Raw genomic sequence first — 15,291 nt, 5'->3', positions numbered from 1 at the left:
CAAATCGAATCGAAGCTGGCAACACCCTCTCAGATTTCAATGATATTTTCTGGATGTGTAGATTTCGACTAAATAAGCACATTTTACTCTGACTATATGTTTAGTATTACTTCTGCGTGAAAGTTGAAGATGGTAATTTCAAATAACAGACTAAAGAGGTAATTTGTATACGATAGATGAGGAGGAGATGAAAGTATAGAATTGATAGTTCCGTTTAGAGTACGGCGGTGTGAAAATTGCATATAGAGAGTAGAAAGCGAGCTAGGACAACTTTTAGGAAGGTACAAATCGGTTTGATCATCTCTCTTTACCAAACTCCCCCTATGGAGAGGGATGGTGAGGGGTAATTTGAACAATTTCCTAAAAGTCAGCCATACATCACATTTTTGTAGGAACTATCATTTTTCAAAAAAAAAAATTTTGAAAAAAATCTTCCAAAAAAGTTTGGCCCTTCTCAAAGGTTTTGGAAAAACTTAGTATATGCAAAGTGGCTTATTTAGTCAAGGTCCACACATCCAGAAAATTTCATTGAAATCTGAGAGGGTGCTGCCAGCTCCTAATACGATTTGGCGCGAAATGCGTCATATCTAGAATATTTCCTCAAACTCGGATATCTGAACAATTGCTTTTTATGAAATACCAAAAATGAAGTCTGAGGTGTAAAATAAAAGATTTTTTGTTAAGTTTTGCAATCTTCGATGGCAATGGTGATTTTTATAATGTTTTTCGTTAATGTTAGACCCTTGTACAAGTCACAGAAACTTCAAATTTTTACCAATTTTGATTGTCAGATCTTGTAGAATATTCAACGCCTGAATTAACTAAATTATTTCTTAGGAACTTATCGCAGGATACCATTGAAAATTTCTTAAAGATTTCCTTAGGATAATTTCAATTTTTTTTTTTCTTTATCATAGAGATTTTTAGCCATAGGCTAGTTCATCTCTTAAAATAGTTTCAAAATGTTTTCAAAGGATTTTTTTTGTATTACAGTTAGGTCATTCGTGACTTGTTCGGGGATAAGATTTGAATCGTGATCATTAGCATGAGTGTTCTTTTCAGGATTCCTCTTGATAAATATATGATTCTCTCCAAGAAAGTTTCTACATAACAGCTCAGAAGCTCAGTGCATTCTGTGCAGTAGACTTTAGGAATTTTCTCCAGAATACTCTGGAAATTCCCTCTACATTTATGAACATATTCTTTACAATTCTCACGAGAATTTGCTTTAATTCCTCTCCATAGTTTTTCTTGAAATTCCCTCAAAATATTTCTCTGAAATCTGTTGGTATGTCCTTTAGAATTTTGAAAATATTCTTCCAAAATTTCCTTGGATTTCACCTAAAAATTGTATGCAAAATTTCCTAAGTATTCCTTTGTAATTCTTTTCAAAATGGCGTCGAGAGAATCTATTGGAATTTTCTTGGAGTTCTCATAATACTATTCTTAGAATTTGAAATTTCTTAGAATCTCCTGGAATGCAACTACATTTTTTTTGGAAATAATGATCAAAATTTCCACTAGAAACCCCGCCGGAAATTCCATGAAACTATTTGTTTTAAATAATATCAAATGCTTTTGGAATTATTCTCGATTAGTACTCTCCTCAGAATTATTTAATTGATTGAGTGATTGACTAACTTTTACGAGATTTCCAGCCATATGTGGTCATTAAGGATAGTGTCTTGGACTCAGTGTTGCCAGATTGTGTTCATGATTATCGGTATCAAATGATTGAAAAAATTGGTATTTATCGGTATTCACTAATTTAATTAATTTTATATTATTTTTTTTTTTTCAAACTTTTGGACTAAAATCGAATGATGTACTTTCCATGTAAGTCGGAAGATATTTCTGGAATATATTTGAATTTTTCTCTTAATGGTACCGACAAAACTTCCAGCGGAAGAAAAAGGAAGATCTTGCGGAGGAAGTTTGAAGGAAGTTCTAAGAATTTTCGGAAAAACATCCGATGGGGATCTTCCAAGACAAATATTGAGAAACTTATGGAATTTTTTTGAGAAATTTTCGGAAAAAAGCCAGAAGCCATAAAAGTTTGGAAATTGGAAACCAGGAGAAGCTCGGAAAACCTTCCAATACGCCGGAAAAAAACCCACGGAGAGTGACTTATGGAAAAACTTCCAGAGGAAGACGAATGAAACTAAGATAGATTGGAAGAAACTTCTGGAAAAAAGTCGAACGCCAGGCTTACGGAAAAGTCGAAAGATACTTCAAGGAGAAGATGGAATGTATCTGGAAGAAATAGATTTCTGGGGAATGTTAGCACAATACTCCCTGAATTTCCTCACAAGCTCTATTGATCTAGCAATTTTAAAATTTATAAAACATTCCTGAAACCCCCACAATGTCCCTGAAGCTTTCGGAACATTCCTGAATTGCACTTCGGAATATCCCATAATTTCTCGGAACTCTGAAATTCCAGGAAAATCGCTTATCTTCTTTAAAAGTCCTTGGATTTTCTTTAGCGCTCATTTTTTTTATATTGATGAACAGCAGCATTAAAGTTCTCTGATCTTCTCGATATTAAAAAAAAAAATTAAAGTTCTCGAAACTGCCGATAAAAAACAAAGAACTTCCCTTAAAATGTTCTCACAATTTTCTAATGTTCATGTAATTTCCCTTACGTTTCCAAAATGTGCATGGACCTCTCGGAACTTTACTGAAGTTTTCGGAAATTCCCTGAGTTTCTCGGAACTTAGTTAAAGGTTAAGAAATTTCCTTTAATTTATATGTCCTGATGTTCTCAGAGCTTCCCTGAAGTTATCTCAATACTCCAGAAACAAATGGAACTATCCTGAAAACCATTAAATTTCTTGGAAGTTCTTTGGACTTGTGAAGTTCCAAAAATATTTCAGTTTCCTTAAGTTCATTGGATTTCTCTGTGCTTTGCTGAGACTCCTAGGTTCTCGAATTTGAATAGAAGTTAATTAAACTGTCTCTAATTTATCGGAACCTACCCAAAATTCCGAACTATTCTGAAGTTTCAGAACTTCTGAAAAGTTCGTGAAGTTTTCCTGAAGCTAATGGAACCGCAATAAAACTCTGGAAGCATTCCTGAAGTTCTGGAGCAGTTGAAAAAACTGACGGGAGAAGACAGAAGAACCTTTCGAGCGAAGCTAGAAGAAGCTTCCAAGGGAAGCCGAAATAGCTTTCCGGAAGGAATCAGAAAATAACAGGGTAAGGTGGACGGAATTTCCTAGGGAAAGTTGGAAGAAACTTCAAAAGGAAGATTAAAGTAATTTCAGGAAGTTCTAAAATTAACGTTTATATGGACCTATTTTTCCACTGAATAAAAGCAGTTGCTAGAAATTACCGGGATGAGTCATCAGCTGTTTTTTGACTCCTTGGTAACCAAAAACGGCGAGAAAATGGAAACATTAGCCGAAAGAGTATCAAGTATAAGACATTTTTGCAAATGACATTTTTTTGAGCAGGCTCAATAATTTTAATTCAAAATGATAAAAATCTCTCACAATAGTTTCTTCTGACAATTCATTGCCGGCAGGCAGTAATGATTGTTTATGAAAAATCGATATAAATCGGTATTAAAAGTCAAAAATCGGTATAAATACCGATAAATCGGTATATCTGGCAACGCTGCATGGACTTCACCTTTAGTTCTACTGACAATTTTCTTGAAATGCTTCTCAAAATTACCTGGAACTTCTAGTCAAATTTCTTCGGAATTGTCCTCAAAATCCCTATAGAGAGTGAATTGTAGATGACCACTATTCTTCACAAAACTTATGGGAAATTCTTATCCAAATGCTCCAGATAATTTATAAATGTGTGGTTTAAAGAAAGCCCCTGAAAAAAAATCCGGTAAACCTTGGAGAAGTTCAAAAACTTTCAGAAAAGTAGGGAAGCTCATAAAAATGCATTCAGCGATTCTCAAGGCAGATTTCGTGAAAGATCAGATAACTCTAGAGAAGTCCAAGAAAGGGAACTTGGGAAGTATGCTAAACTTATCCAGAAAGAAGACGTCAGCTCTGAATAAGCCCTTATTCAGCTTTAAATGATAATTTGGCACAGATCAAATCGTATGTGATGTCAAATAAAATCGCTTATGAAATAAATTTGGCTTTGTACGTATGTGGCTTCCATCGTTGTGCGTATAATCCATTTTTGTACACTATATACGATTTGTTTGTCGATATATATGGTCATATATCAAAAATTAATCAACATTGCAGATTTAATTTTCTCATTCACTAAATTAAAATTCAAACACTTCACGCCGCTCCATTCCTGAATGTTGTGCTGTGGTTTCAGGGAAGTAAAATTCATTGTAGGTACTGAGCTATTTCAATAAATTTAAACAAGTATTGCCAAAAGTAAACCATTTCCTTCACGAGCAAACCAGACTGCTGCTAACTGGTTTGGGATGTCTGTTTCACTTCAAATCATCCATTTCGATAAACATTCCCGTTCCAGCCTCTTCACTCACATCTCACCTCCCTACCAACACGATTTAATTATGAGAAAACCCAACATTTCAAGTGTTTGTATGTATGTATATCATCGTGCCTCTGAAATCGATTCCACTCGACCGTGGTAGCTGATATGCTGTAAGCTAATACACGAAAACACCAAGCTTAACCAAAACGCCATCGACAAATGGATACTGGAGATCCGATTCCGATCGCCGGGGGTTGGCTCCCGAAGCTTCCATGTTTGCAAGCAAGTATTTAAACAACTCATCCAATCCCTTCCCATCCAATCATTCAATCGTACTGTTCATGGCTTCATCTCACGCCGACGTCACCGACGGATGTGAGCCATGGAGCAAGTTTAAATTAAATTTCAAACCACACACCCCCTCCACACATGCGGGGCGCATCCCTCTGGTCCAGATACATATATTTAGATCAGCGAACGTCGAGTGCGATTCCAACTCATTTCCAGAGTTTAGAAAATTTGAAAAAGCGCCAGCCATTCGTCGACAATTGAGATTAATTTTCAACTTTTGCTTTTCCATCACAGCAATTCGGTACCATCCTGGACGTGGAGATCATCTTCAACGAGCGAGGCAGCAAGGTATGTGAAGCGTTTTTCCGTTGTTTTCTTTTTTAGGTTTTAGGTTCTTGCTTTGGTTTAGTTTCCATTTTTCCGAGTCTGAGCGAGAGGAATTAGTTTCGGCGAATCAGGGACTAGGGTTAGGAATTTTGAACAGTCAAAACGCCGCCAAATAGTGTAAAATCAGTTTAACGAAGCCTGCAGAAGGCCCTTCCCGGAGGCAGCCGAAACGTCAAAATTGACTGATTTCACTTTCAATCATTTTTGACATCGGCGCCGTCCTCGGTGAATGAGCTTTGCGAGTTCAGTAGCTTCCCAAGACGAGAAATGGAATATAAAATCTCATTAAAAAATGGAAAAAAAAAGTTTAGAAGCCAATCTGTGCATAAATTGCAATTATATTCGCTCCCGGCAAGTCTCACTTTGCCTCTATTTTCATATTCCTTGTCGTAGCTGAATGTGTTGATTATAAACTTCGACAAAGCGGGAGAAATTAATTAAAAATGCTTTCCCTCCGAAGCTTTGTGTAACGACGATACACTGTAATTATGATGTTTGATTATTCCCAGTTCCCACGGCGCCTCAGGGGCCGGGGCCATAACCGGTTTTAATTGGCAAGAAATTCAATTAAAAGCACAATCGTTACACTGCACATTACGACGGATTGGCTTCCGAACTCTTGTTTTTCCCTTTTGCCCGCCTCCACCATCTCGGTTTTGATTCAGGTTAGAAATGGCAGATTTATCAGGCAAGGGCTTACCGCTAGGACATCCACCCACTCCCTCTCTTTGTTAGGACAAATTTGATACTTTCCCCCATTATATATACCAACGAAAAATATGAAAATTACGCTTAAAAACAATTTGCAATCAAAAAATATAATCTTTTTTTTTGTTTATATATATTTTTAACATCGTTTTTTTGTTGTTTCTATTTTTTCATACTCTCTATTTTTTCTCTCGAAACCTTGTTGATTTCCTTCTTTATTACTAGTACTACCACAACCAGTTTTTCCCCATTGTTTTTTTATTTTATTTTCTTCTTTGTACTATACTTATTTTTACCTTACTCTTGGTTTTTCGTTTTTTTTTTATTAGTTTTAGTCATTGAATTTTTTTTTTCTGAACAAACTTTTCACAAACGACACCAAACATATCACGATGTTAGAATACACATGTTAGGTTCATTCTTCCATTTAAAAAAAAAATAAAATCGTACTGCTCGAAACATATTTGCTTTCTTTCCGTTTGCTCCTCCTTTCAATCCTCTTTTACCTGTAATATACAAATATACTAACACCGATATAGATTGTCGCTTTTGGTTCTCGTTTAACTATCCGGACTCATCCGGTCCGGACTTTGATATTGTGATGGATATAATAGTGTGTTTGTCGCGGTTTTTGGGTGGAAACCTATCATACTGTCATTGCAATATCAGTACTGCACTGTGTCTGTCATATGCATTTTGTTGTTTGAATTTGAATCCATAAAAAAAAATATTGCTTTGAATGTTATGTTTTGAGAAATAAGGTAAACCGACTGCTGCACTGGGAAGGATTTCTGTTAATTTTTTTTTCTTCTTTTTAATTGTTCAAAATGGTGCCCATTCTGTAGGCTTTTGCGTTTCGAAACGATGACAATACTTCTCCTAATATTTGCATTTCGTCAAACTGTTTGTTTCCTTGGAAGTATCGTTGATTTTTGTTAGATTTAATTTTACATTGTTTTTTTTTATTAAACCGGAACATCCGAATCTAAAGGGCGACCTACATTAGATCCAGATTTGACGCGTTGCAGCAAATTGACAGCTAAATCTGTTGTCTAATTGTCAAATTTATATAAACGCAACGCGAACGGATCTAATGTGAGTGGCCCTTAAGGCGAAAAGGCTTGTTTTCGTGAACTTTAAATTGTGCAATAGAGAGAAATAGTGTTCTGGTGGCCAATTTGCTCTCTGACTCCATCAGTACCCATCGTCTTTTACGAGTCATACATCGTAACACTCCCAAGTAACAATTTTGGTTTTATGAGGGTTCTGTAGACCAAGATTTAGACTTGTAGAATGCTATAAAACCGCGATAAAACCTGCAATGTTACTTGGGATATGGTGTTTTTGTAACCAAATGGTTTAAATTCATAGAATAGTGGTCGACTGAAGAGGTTCAATCTGCTATTTAACTGAAATGATAAGATGAATTGCAATCGTGCCGCTCTAAATTAGGGATTACTTACCGATAAGCTGAACGATGAGATCAAATGCTCTTCTTGTTTTCCAAAATACAATTGATCACTTATTGATTACTACAAAAAAAATAAACATCGGTAGGGTAAGTGTACAGGTTTTTGGCCCTTGTGGTCCTCTAATTGGCTTTACCTTAAATTTAAAAGTTTATCATTTGCCAAAAACTGAAGCATTAGTGTCATAACTGGCACACTGTCCCTATTTTGATTAATCGATACGTGATTCTGGAAGAGTCACATCCAGAAAGTCTGACATTGTAGCTTTAGATATTAATCTGACCACTTCGAGTCAGATAGTCAATTTTCACAACGTTGCAAAATATACAAAATGATCACAATACCTGTTTTCTCCAAAACTTCGTTGATGTGATGAACTAGCCTACGGCTAAAAATCACAAAAATAAAGAAAAAAAAAAAAAAAAAAAACAAAACTTCGTTGGTAACTTTTCGGTTGTTTTATAAAATCATCCGGGAGAACTTTCTGACAAGGTTTTGCGAGTAAGGTTTCTAAAAATTGATCTAAAACTAAAGCTATTAGTATAATCCAGAACCACCGAAATTTGGTGAACTGCTATAAAAAAAATGTCAGGTGTCTAATTTACACACTAGCTCTATTAGCTCAAATTGTCATCGTTGGACCATAGAGCGAATCACTTGGAACATGCTCTTATTTTTTCAAAATATATTGGGGCACTTATTGATTTTTTTTAGTAAATCGTTCTATGAAGCCAGTAGCTTTAAGGGCAATTCGCAGGGCTGGTAGCAGGTCATTTTTTAGTGACTTGGTCACTATTTTGAAGCCAGTCACTAAAAAGTCACTTTTTACACCAAAAAGTCACTAAAGTCATTATTTTCCAAAAAAATAGTCACTAAAGTCACTTTTTCACTACTAAAATAGAGTGACATTTAAAAATATCAATAAACTGTTTGAATTGAGTAGTTAAAACTGTAGTTTTAACAAAATATTCATATATGTAAACAAATTGAAAATTTTAACAACGCGTGACCACTGAACCGCAAAACTTTAGAACACCAGGAAAACTATTTATTGGGAAATGCCTTCAATTTCGCTTAAAAATCGGGGAAAATAAATATACCTCCTTTCCCAGAAGATAAATTGTAAACCTTAGAAACTTTCCAAAGGTATTTGTCTGTGACAGATTTTCAAAAGTCTTTCAAGGATATTTAGAACTTTAAAAAATCCAATGTAAATGTTATGAGCATTTTAAAGGATTTTAGGGATGACACCAAGATATATCAGTGAAAAATACCAAAGTACAGACTATGAAATTCTCATGTAAAATTTAGTGCTCTGAGGACCGATTTCTTCATCTCCGTTTAAATCTTAAGCCAGGTGTAGCAATATAGTTAAACTTAGCTTAACACATAGGAGCGTCGCTTTTGATTATTGTTTAAATTATTAGAGACGCAAAATTCAGCTCCGAAACAATTCCAATATAATTGAGAGTGAATTTTAATGAGAGTTCTGAGAAAATTCTATGATGATTGGATGAGTATTCTAGATCCAATTTTAATGAGATTTCAAAAATAGTTCTGAAATTTTGCTTATTGGAGTTCTGATGAAAATTCCATGAAAATCCCGTGAACTCCAAAGATGATCTCTGCGGATAGTTCTAAAAAAAAATCTAGGGTGATTTCTGAAGATAATTCCAAGAGAATTCTAAAGAGTTCAGAATAAATTCAGAGAAGATGATATCGAAATTTGGAGGGTTCAATCTCAAAGGAATTCTGTGAAGAGTTTCATAGTTATTCTGTGATAGATTTTTGTTTTGAGAATTCTGAGGAAATACTATGGGAATTCTAAGGAGAATACGAATTGAATTTCCAATTGAATGCAGGGGAGAAGTCCAAGATTATTTTAAGCAGAAATTTATTAAATTTCTGATGTTAATTGCTTGGCATTTCTAAGGAGAATTCAAATAAATTTAAAGTGGATTTATGGAAGGAGCCGTTCCTAGAAGAATCAATAAAAAATCGAAAATAATCTACTTTAACTAATCATGTGTTATTACTTCATGCGTAAATTTAACGATTGACATAGTCGGAGATGCGTAACGTCAAATATCAGACTTGAGTGCAGATTTTATACGATAGATGAGGAGATTAAATTATAGAGTTGATAGCTCCGTTATAGTACGCCAGTGTGAAAATTGTATATACACAGTAGAGATCGAGCAAGGACAATTTTGAGGAAGGTACGAATCGCGTAGTTTACGTCAGATAGCGACTTGAGAGTGAAACAATCGATAGAACTGTTTCCGCACATCGGAGTTACATGTGAAAATCGGCGATCATCCCTGTTGCCAGTGGTGGCAAGGGGAAACACCCCTCGCCATCCCTCATTAACGGATGAGCTTGGTAAAAGAGATGCTCTACTCGACTCGTACCTTGCTCAAAATTGTCCTTCCTTTGTTCGCTTCCTACTTTCTATATACAAATTTCACGCTGCCTTACTATAACGGAACTATCAACTCTTTACTTTCATCTCTTCATCTATCGTATAAAATGTCCACTTTAATTCTGATATTTGATGTTAAGCATTTCCAACTACGAAATTTCCAAGAATTTGGTTGATTTTCTCCAAAGAATTTCAAGAAGGCAATATCATTTTTGTAAATGCTTATTTGGCTCTAAGTTTAAGAGAAAGGGAATTATTTTAAAAAAGTTCTTGAGATCATTCTGAAAAAAATTCTGTGAAAAGTTCTTAGCAAATTTTTTAAAGTTATCTTACCTAGAATCTAGATATATCAAAATTTTAAACATTTCGAACGCAGAATCCAATTTAAGCTAATCAAATAAATGAGAATTACTATATGCTAGTCATCATGTATAACATAAGCAAAAGTAAATTATTCAAATCACTTCAAATGCTTTTAGCAAGAGATTCCGTTCTGAGATTCGATTAAATTAGAGGAATTTATGGAAATTGATTTTAAGTTGCATGACATAAAAAGTTTATTTCAATATCAAACCGTATTTGAACTTCTAAGTAACCATATAAATGGTTACTTATTAAGTATTTACAAGTCATTTTAGTCACTAAAGTCACTACTATTATTTCGCATAAGCACTACCAGCCCTGAATTCGACACATTTAGGATATCCGATACCACTACTCAGTTTAAATTGTTATTGTCGTACACGGCCGTAGAAATTGACTTAAATTTAAGTTCCGTTTACTCACATCACTGTCGCTAAAACCACGGTTACTCATAGCCTGAGTAATAATCTTCTCGAATTTAAGTAGATGTCACTCATATTCGAGCAAAATTTGGTCGAATATGAGAAACATCTACTCAAATACGAGTAGATTTTAAATCAGTATCAGCTCTTGATTCTAGGAAATTTTCTAGCCGAACAAAGTCCAGTATTTGGAATTAAAATTTCTTCAAGTTTGGGATTTAACTGTTTTCCTTAATTCAGGAAAGCGATTTATTTTTGTTGCGAACTCGACATAAATTCAATAGAAATCTCTGGATGCTAATGTGCGAGTACGGCAAACACGAGTCACTCCTTGTTGTTGTTGAGCGATTCGTTGTACAACACTTACACTTTATCATTCAAAGGTCTCTATGTTCCAGAGTTCGAAAAGTTGCCTACGTTTAAGATCATAAAAATTTCCCCAAGTAATATAGGGGAAATGGATGTAATGTCGGCCTAAATGCCCCTAATATGGATCCACACATGCTTGCGACCAAAAATATCAATTAGTACCGTCCCAATGACGCGTTCAACTAGATAATATTGATAAATAGCAGATTTTTAGCGATGGGCCCAATCTTAGATCCATAGGCCAACATTAGAGTCATTTCCCCTAATTACAAACATTTCCGAAGCCCATAGACGCTTTTTTCTTAACATCTGAAAAAAAAACGTGACGAGTAACAACGTATATTAAAACAAATATTCATAAGTTCTTCTTATTCTTGACTTGAATTATGCAAAATTTGGTCGAATATGAGAAACATCTACTCAAATCCGAGCAGATTTTAAATCAGTATCAGCCCTTGATTTTAGGAAATTTTCTAGCCGAACAAAGTCCAGTATATGGAATTAATATTTCTTCAAGTTTGGGATTTAAATGTTTTCCTTGTTCAAAGTTTGCGAACTTGACATAAATTCAATAGAAATCTCTGGATGCTAATGTGCGAGTTCGGTAAAAACGAGTCACTCGTTGTTGTTGTTGTTGTTGAGCGATTCGTTTTACAACACTTACCATTACCACCATTCAAAGGTCTCTATGTTCCAGAATATAATTACAAACATTTTTGAAGCCTACCGACGCACGTCTGAAAAAAAAAACTTTACGCAGCCGAGTAACAACTGATATTAAAACAAATATTCATAGGGCTTATTTTTTCTGGGAGGCGACTCTTTTTATCTGGCCAAAGCTCCTTAAAATTCTTTCAATCGTATTTGCATACCCAAAAAAATCTAAATTTGTAGAAGTAATAGGTGTCATTTCGTTGCTTTAAAACAGGTGGCTGCTGTTTTTGGGCATTGCTTGCTTTCTCTTCACTTTTCTTCTTGGCCTCCGGTGACATCATGTCCATTTCCACCACCGCTTCCTCGAGCACCAAGCAACCTTTACATCAGCGTATGTACTACAACCGCTCTGTTCATCGCTCAGTTGTTTCTATTTTGACTGCTTCCACTTTGAGGCAGGAATTCATTCGGTACCTCTCCATCTTGCATAAGAATCACTTGTTTTTATTACCGTCATAGAATATATTCCTCTCAAAATTTAGAGAATGCAGCGAGGTCCCTTTTCCATATCAATATATACTGCCCATAAACGCATATCAGTCCCGCTATCCACTGTCAATTGGCATCTACTTTCATATTATTTAATAAAACTACGGACTTTGATCATGCAAACAAATCGCATATCAGCCCCATTTTGACATTCCACAGTCCAGAAGTCAAATTACATTTGTGCTTTTTGAATTACCACATTTTTCACTGATATAACACAACATGCAAACTTCATTGCAATTGATTATAACTCGAAAAAATTATCAATAAAATCGCTATGATTTTGAATGGGAATCCCAACAAACAATTTGAGCTGATTAAAGGCTGAATAAGCCATTGTTTAGCTGAACAAGAAATTTTTTGACAGAATAAGCTCTTATTCTGCTTCCAATGTTTGCTGGGATTGTAGTAACTTGGTTGTCATTTTCTCAATGCCTACTTTTTCCATATGGGACTGATATGCGATTCTAGGCAGTATACACACCTCCACAGGCTCTAAGTGAAGGAGCATGGAAATGTTGCCCCCTTCCTTGTAATAATTTTTAAACAAAGTATATTTTTCCCCTGAAAAATTTATTATACATTCTTCCAATTTTTAGAAAACGTAATTCACAAAAAATCTGAGCCTGTCTGTGGAAGCTGCTATCCCAATGAGCATTTCCAAACCAAATAACAAAATTAAAATAACTTTCAAACTTCTCCGATTTGCATGAAACTTTGCATTATTGTTTCTTATAGTCAATCATTCACATTTGACCTGAAATTGGACCATTTTGAATCTCAAGAATAATCATAATTCAAACGTCACTTCCAATAGATATGGCATCTGAAAAAGAGTTGTAGGAGAAAATAATTGCTTTTCGGGAAAGATATGCAAGGCGGCCACTCCACCAGAAAATAACCGGGAGTTTGATTGCAATTTTCAACTATGTTTGACTATATTTTGATCGAATTTTGGTACTTTGTACCTTTGTTTCGTCTATACCATGAACTTTGCTCTACCTTCTACTAGTGAATCAGTTTCAGGTACTTCGGGATCTCATATTTGTTCGAAGACAATGTTTTACCGATCAAACTTTGATACCTTAGATACCTTTCTCAAGAATATCGTTAGTGTCTTCCCAAAAGGTCCTCAAAGTTGCTTTCAGAATTCTTCTGAATAATTTCATGATTTTCTCAGGAATTCACTTGAAATTTTTGTCCATAGTACTTCAGGAATCCCCTCAAGGCAACTATTAGAATGCGCATTACAGTTATCATAGTATTCACAATAATTCTCACGGGAATTCCCTTAAAACTATCTCCATAAAATTATCTGTCAAAGAAAACCATTTGGAAACTTATCGTTGGAATTTTCCTAAAATTTTATTGAACTTCACCTAAGAACTGTCTTGGAAAACAGTTCGGTAAAATTTCAGATCTAGGAAAGCATGCTAGTTAGCTGTTTCATATTTATTTTACTGAAATGTAGTCAAACAATGAGCTCCCAACGGAACCCACACAACTAGGATCGGAAATTGAGAAGGTTGTGGAGGAAGTTAGAAGTGAGATTGAAATCCTAAATATGCAACAGCTACAGGAAATGAGCTTGATGAGGCAATGCACTGATTTTCTGAAATATACAAAGTGAGAATCAAGCAAATACAAAGTTGGCTTGTTTTTCACCCTGCGCAAGTGTAAAGCAGCGGAGAAGAGAAGACAGAAACACACCCAGAAATAACGAATGCTCAATGTGTAGCCATCGCTCCGACGGCTCCGACGCAAAGAGTGCCACTCAGTGTAGGGTTGCAAATGGGAAACACAGCAAAAAAAAAAAAATGTTATGTCCTTCTTCATCTCCTATGCCTGCAGTCGTGGTACGCAGAGTCTGCAAATAATGCAAAGAAGACATTAGCGCTTGTTGAATTATATTTGCTTCCTGCGCCGCACGGAGTGTACCGCTCATTGTGTGGATCGCTTTCTCACAGATTAGTTGCAAAAAGAGTGTGCGAAGTAAATGAGAGAACCACACACTCTTTGCCGAGTGTTGTGAGATGCATGCACAAAGTTGCTTTGCTAACGCTCTGAGGTGCTTTCCAACCTTGATATGAAGCAGGTGGAGGTTTAAATAGGAAGTCATTGACATCCAAAAAGCAGGACTTGAAAGCATCAATGAAGCAGAATGATGAGATATTGAAGGTTTTAGCAGGATATGAGGAAGGGAAACAGGAAAATGTAAAGGAGGTAATCAAGCATTTCAAGATGTTTGTGCTGCAATCTTCAGCACAGCAAAAATTGATGAGGTAAAAGGAAATAGCTATGGAGGAGAAGGAGAATAGGATAAAAGAGGAAAACATTGAGCGAAAGAGGAAGTTGGAGAATCTTTTGACCACCCTGAATGATCAATTGAAGGCAAATCAGGAGAGAATCGAAGCCGAGCGGGAGCAAAAAGTTAAACAGGGACAAGGGACAAGAGTGGATTTATCCAACCCAGTTAAGAAAGATGTAGACGCTAAAGTAGATTCAAATTCAGAGAACGAAGACTCACAAAGGGGTAAACCGAAAAAAAAAGTTGTCAGAGGAAAGTTCTACTGAGAGCATAGAAGACGAGTCAGTGAAGCGAACATTTTTGAAAGAGATGGAAAAGAAGAAAACGAAGGAGGGGAAAAGGGAATTCGTCGTCAAAAAAACTTAGGAAAAAGCGTCACCGAAAGGTAAGCTTTTCGTCAGTTTCTACGAGTAGTTCACTCACAAGTAGTAGGTCCGAAAGCTCAAGCTTTTCAAACTCGGAAAGGAAAACTAGGAACAGTTTGAAGAGAATTGCAGTTTCTCAGTGGAAATTAAAATATGACGGCAAAGACCAGGAAACGAGAGCATTGTAGGAGGGTCCGTCTGACCCCTAGTGACACATGCTCTTGCAGACCATTATTCAGGCTTAGAGATTGATTTAAAACCTTGACATTTTACACGAAGGAAACGCTCTTATATTAGTCATGCTTCTATTTTGGCCATGTTTTGGCGATATTTAACGTTTTTTCGCAAGTTTGATTGAGGTCTTGTGTTCTGTTAAGGTTATTGATTCAAATCATATTCATCGGGATACACATTCATATCGCCCACAAAATGCACTAACGTTGTGATTCAATCGTTTTTCTGAGGTATGGCCAAAATAGGAACCTATGTTCAATACTGGTGCACTTATCCTATAGCTATTTTAATTGAACCGGGAAAATTATGTTTGACAACCGGGAAAAAAACG

The 15,291-nt window shown here is 35.6% G+C and overlaps 1 protein-coding gene across 14 annotated transcripts in view; it reads left to right on the top strand.

The window, feature by feature from the left end:
• Positions 1-15,291, top strand: part of LOC135708360 (RNA binding protein fox-1 homolog 1-like) — a 953,484-nt gene that overhangs the window by 634,559 nt on the left and 303,634 nt on the right. For all 14 annotated transcript variants that reach the window (XR_010518292.1, XR_010518293.1, XM_065230430.1 and 11 more), the window contains one exon: positions 5,005-5,058. Coding sequence is in view for 12 of the 14 variants with exons in the window: in XM_065230430.1 (XP_065086502.1) it covers positions 5,005-5,058 (54 nt within the window). In the remaining 2 variants the exon portion in view is untranslated. The remainder of the gene's footprint in view (positions 1-5,004; positions 5,059-15,291) is intronic.

The sequence above is a fragment of the Ochlerotatus camptorhynchus genome, unplaced genomic scaffold (assembly GCF_037179485.1).
Source record: "Ochlerotatus camptorhynchus isolate MF236.1 unplaced genomic scaffold, CSIRO-AGI_Acam_v1.1 ptg000330l, whole genome shotgun sequence".
Lineage (NCBI taxonomy): Eukaryota > Metazoa > Arthropoda > Insecta > Diptera > Culicidae > Ochlerotatus > Ochlerotatus camptorhynchus.
The sequence above is the reverse complement of the archived record's forward strand: the minus strand, read 5'-3'. Positions and strand labels throughout refer to the sequence as shown.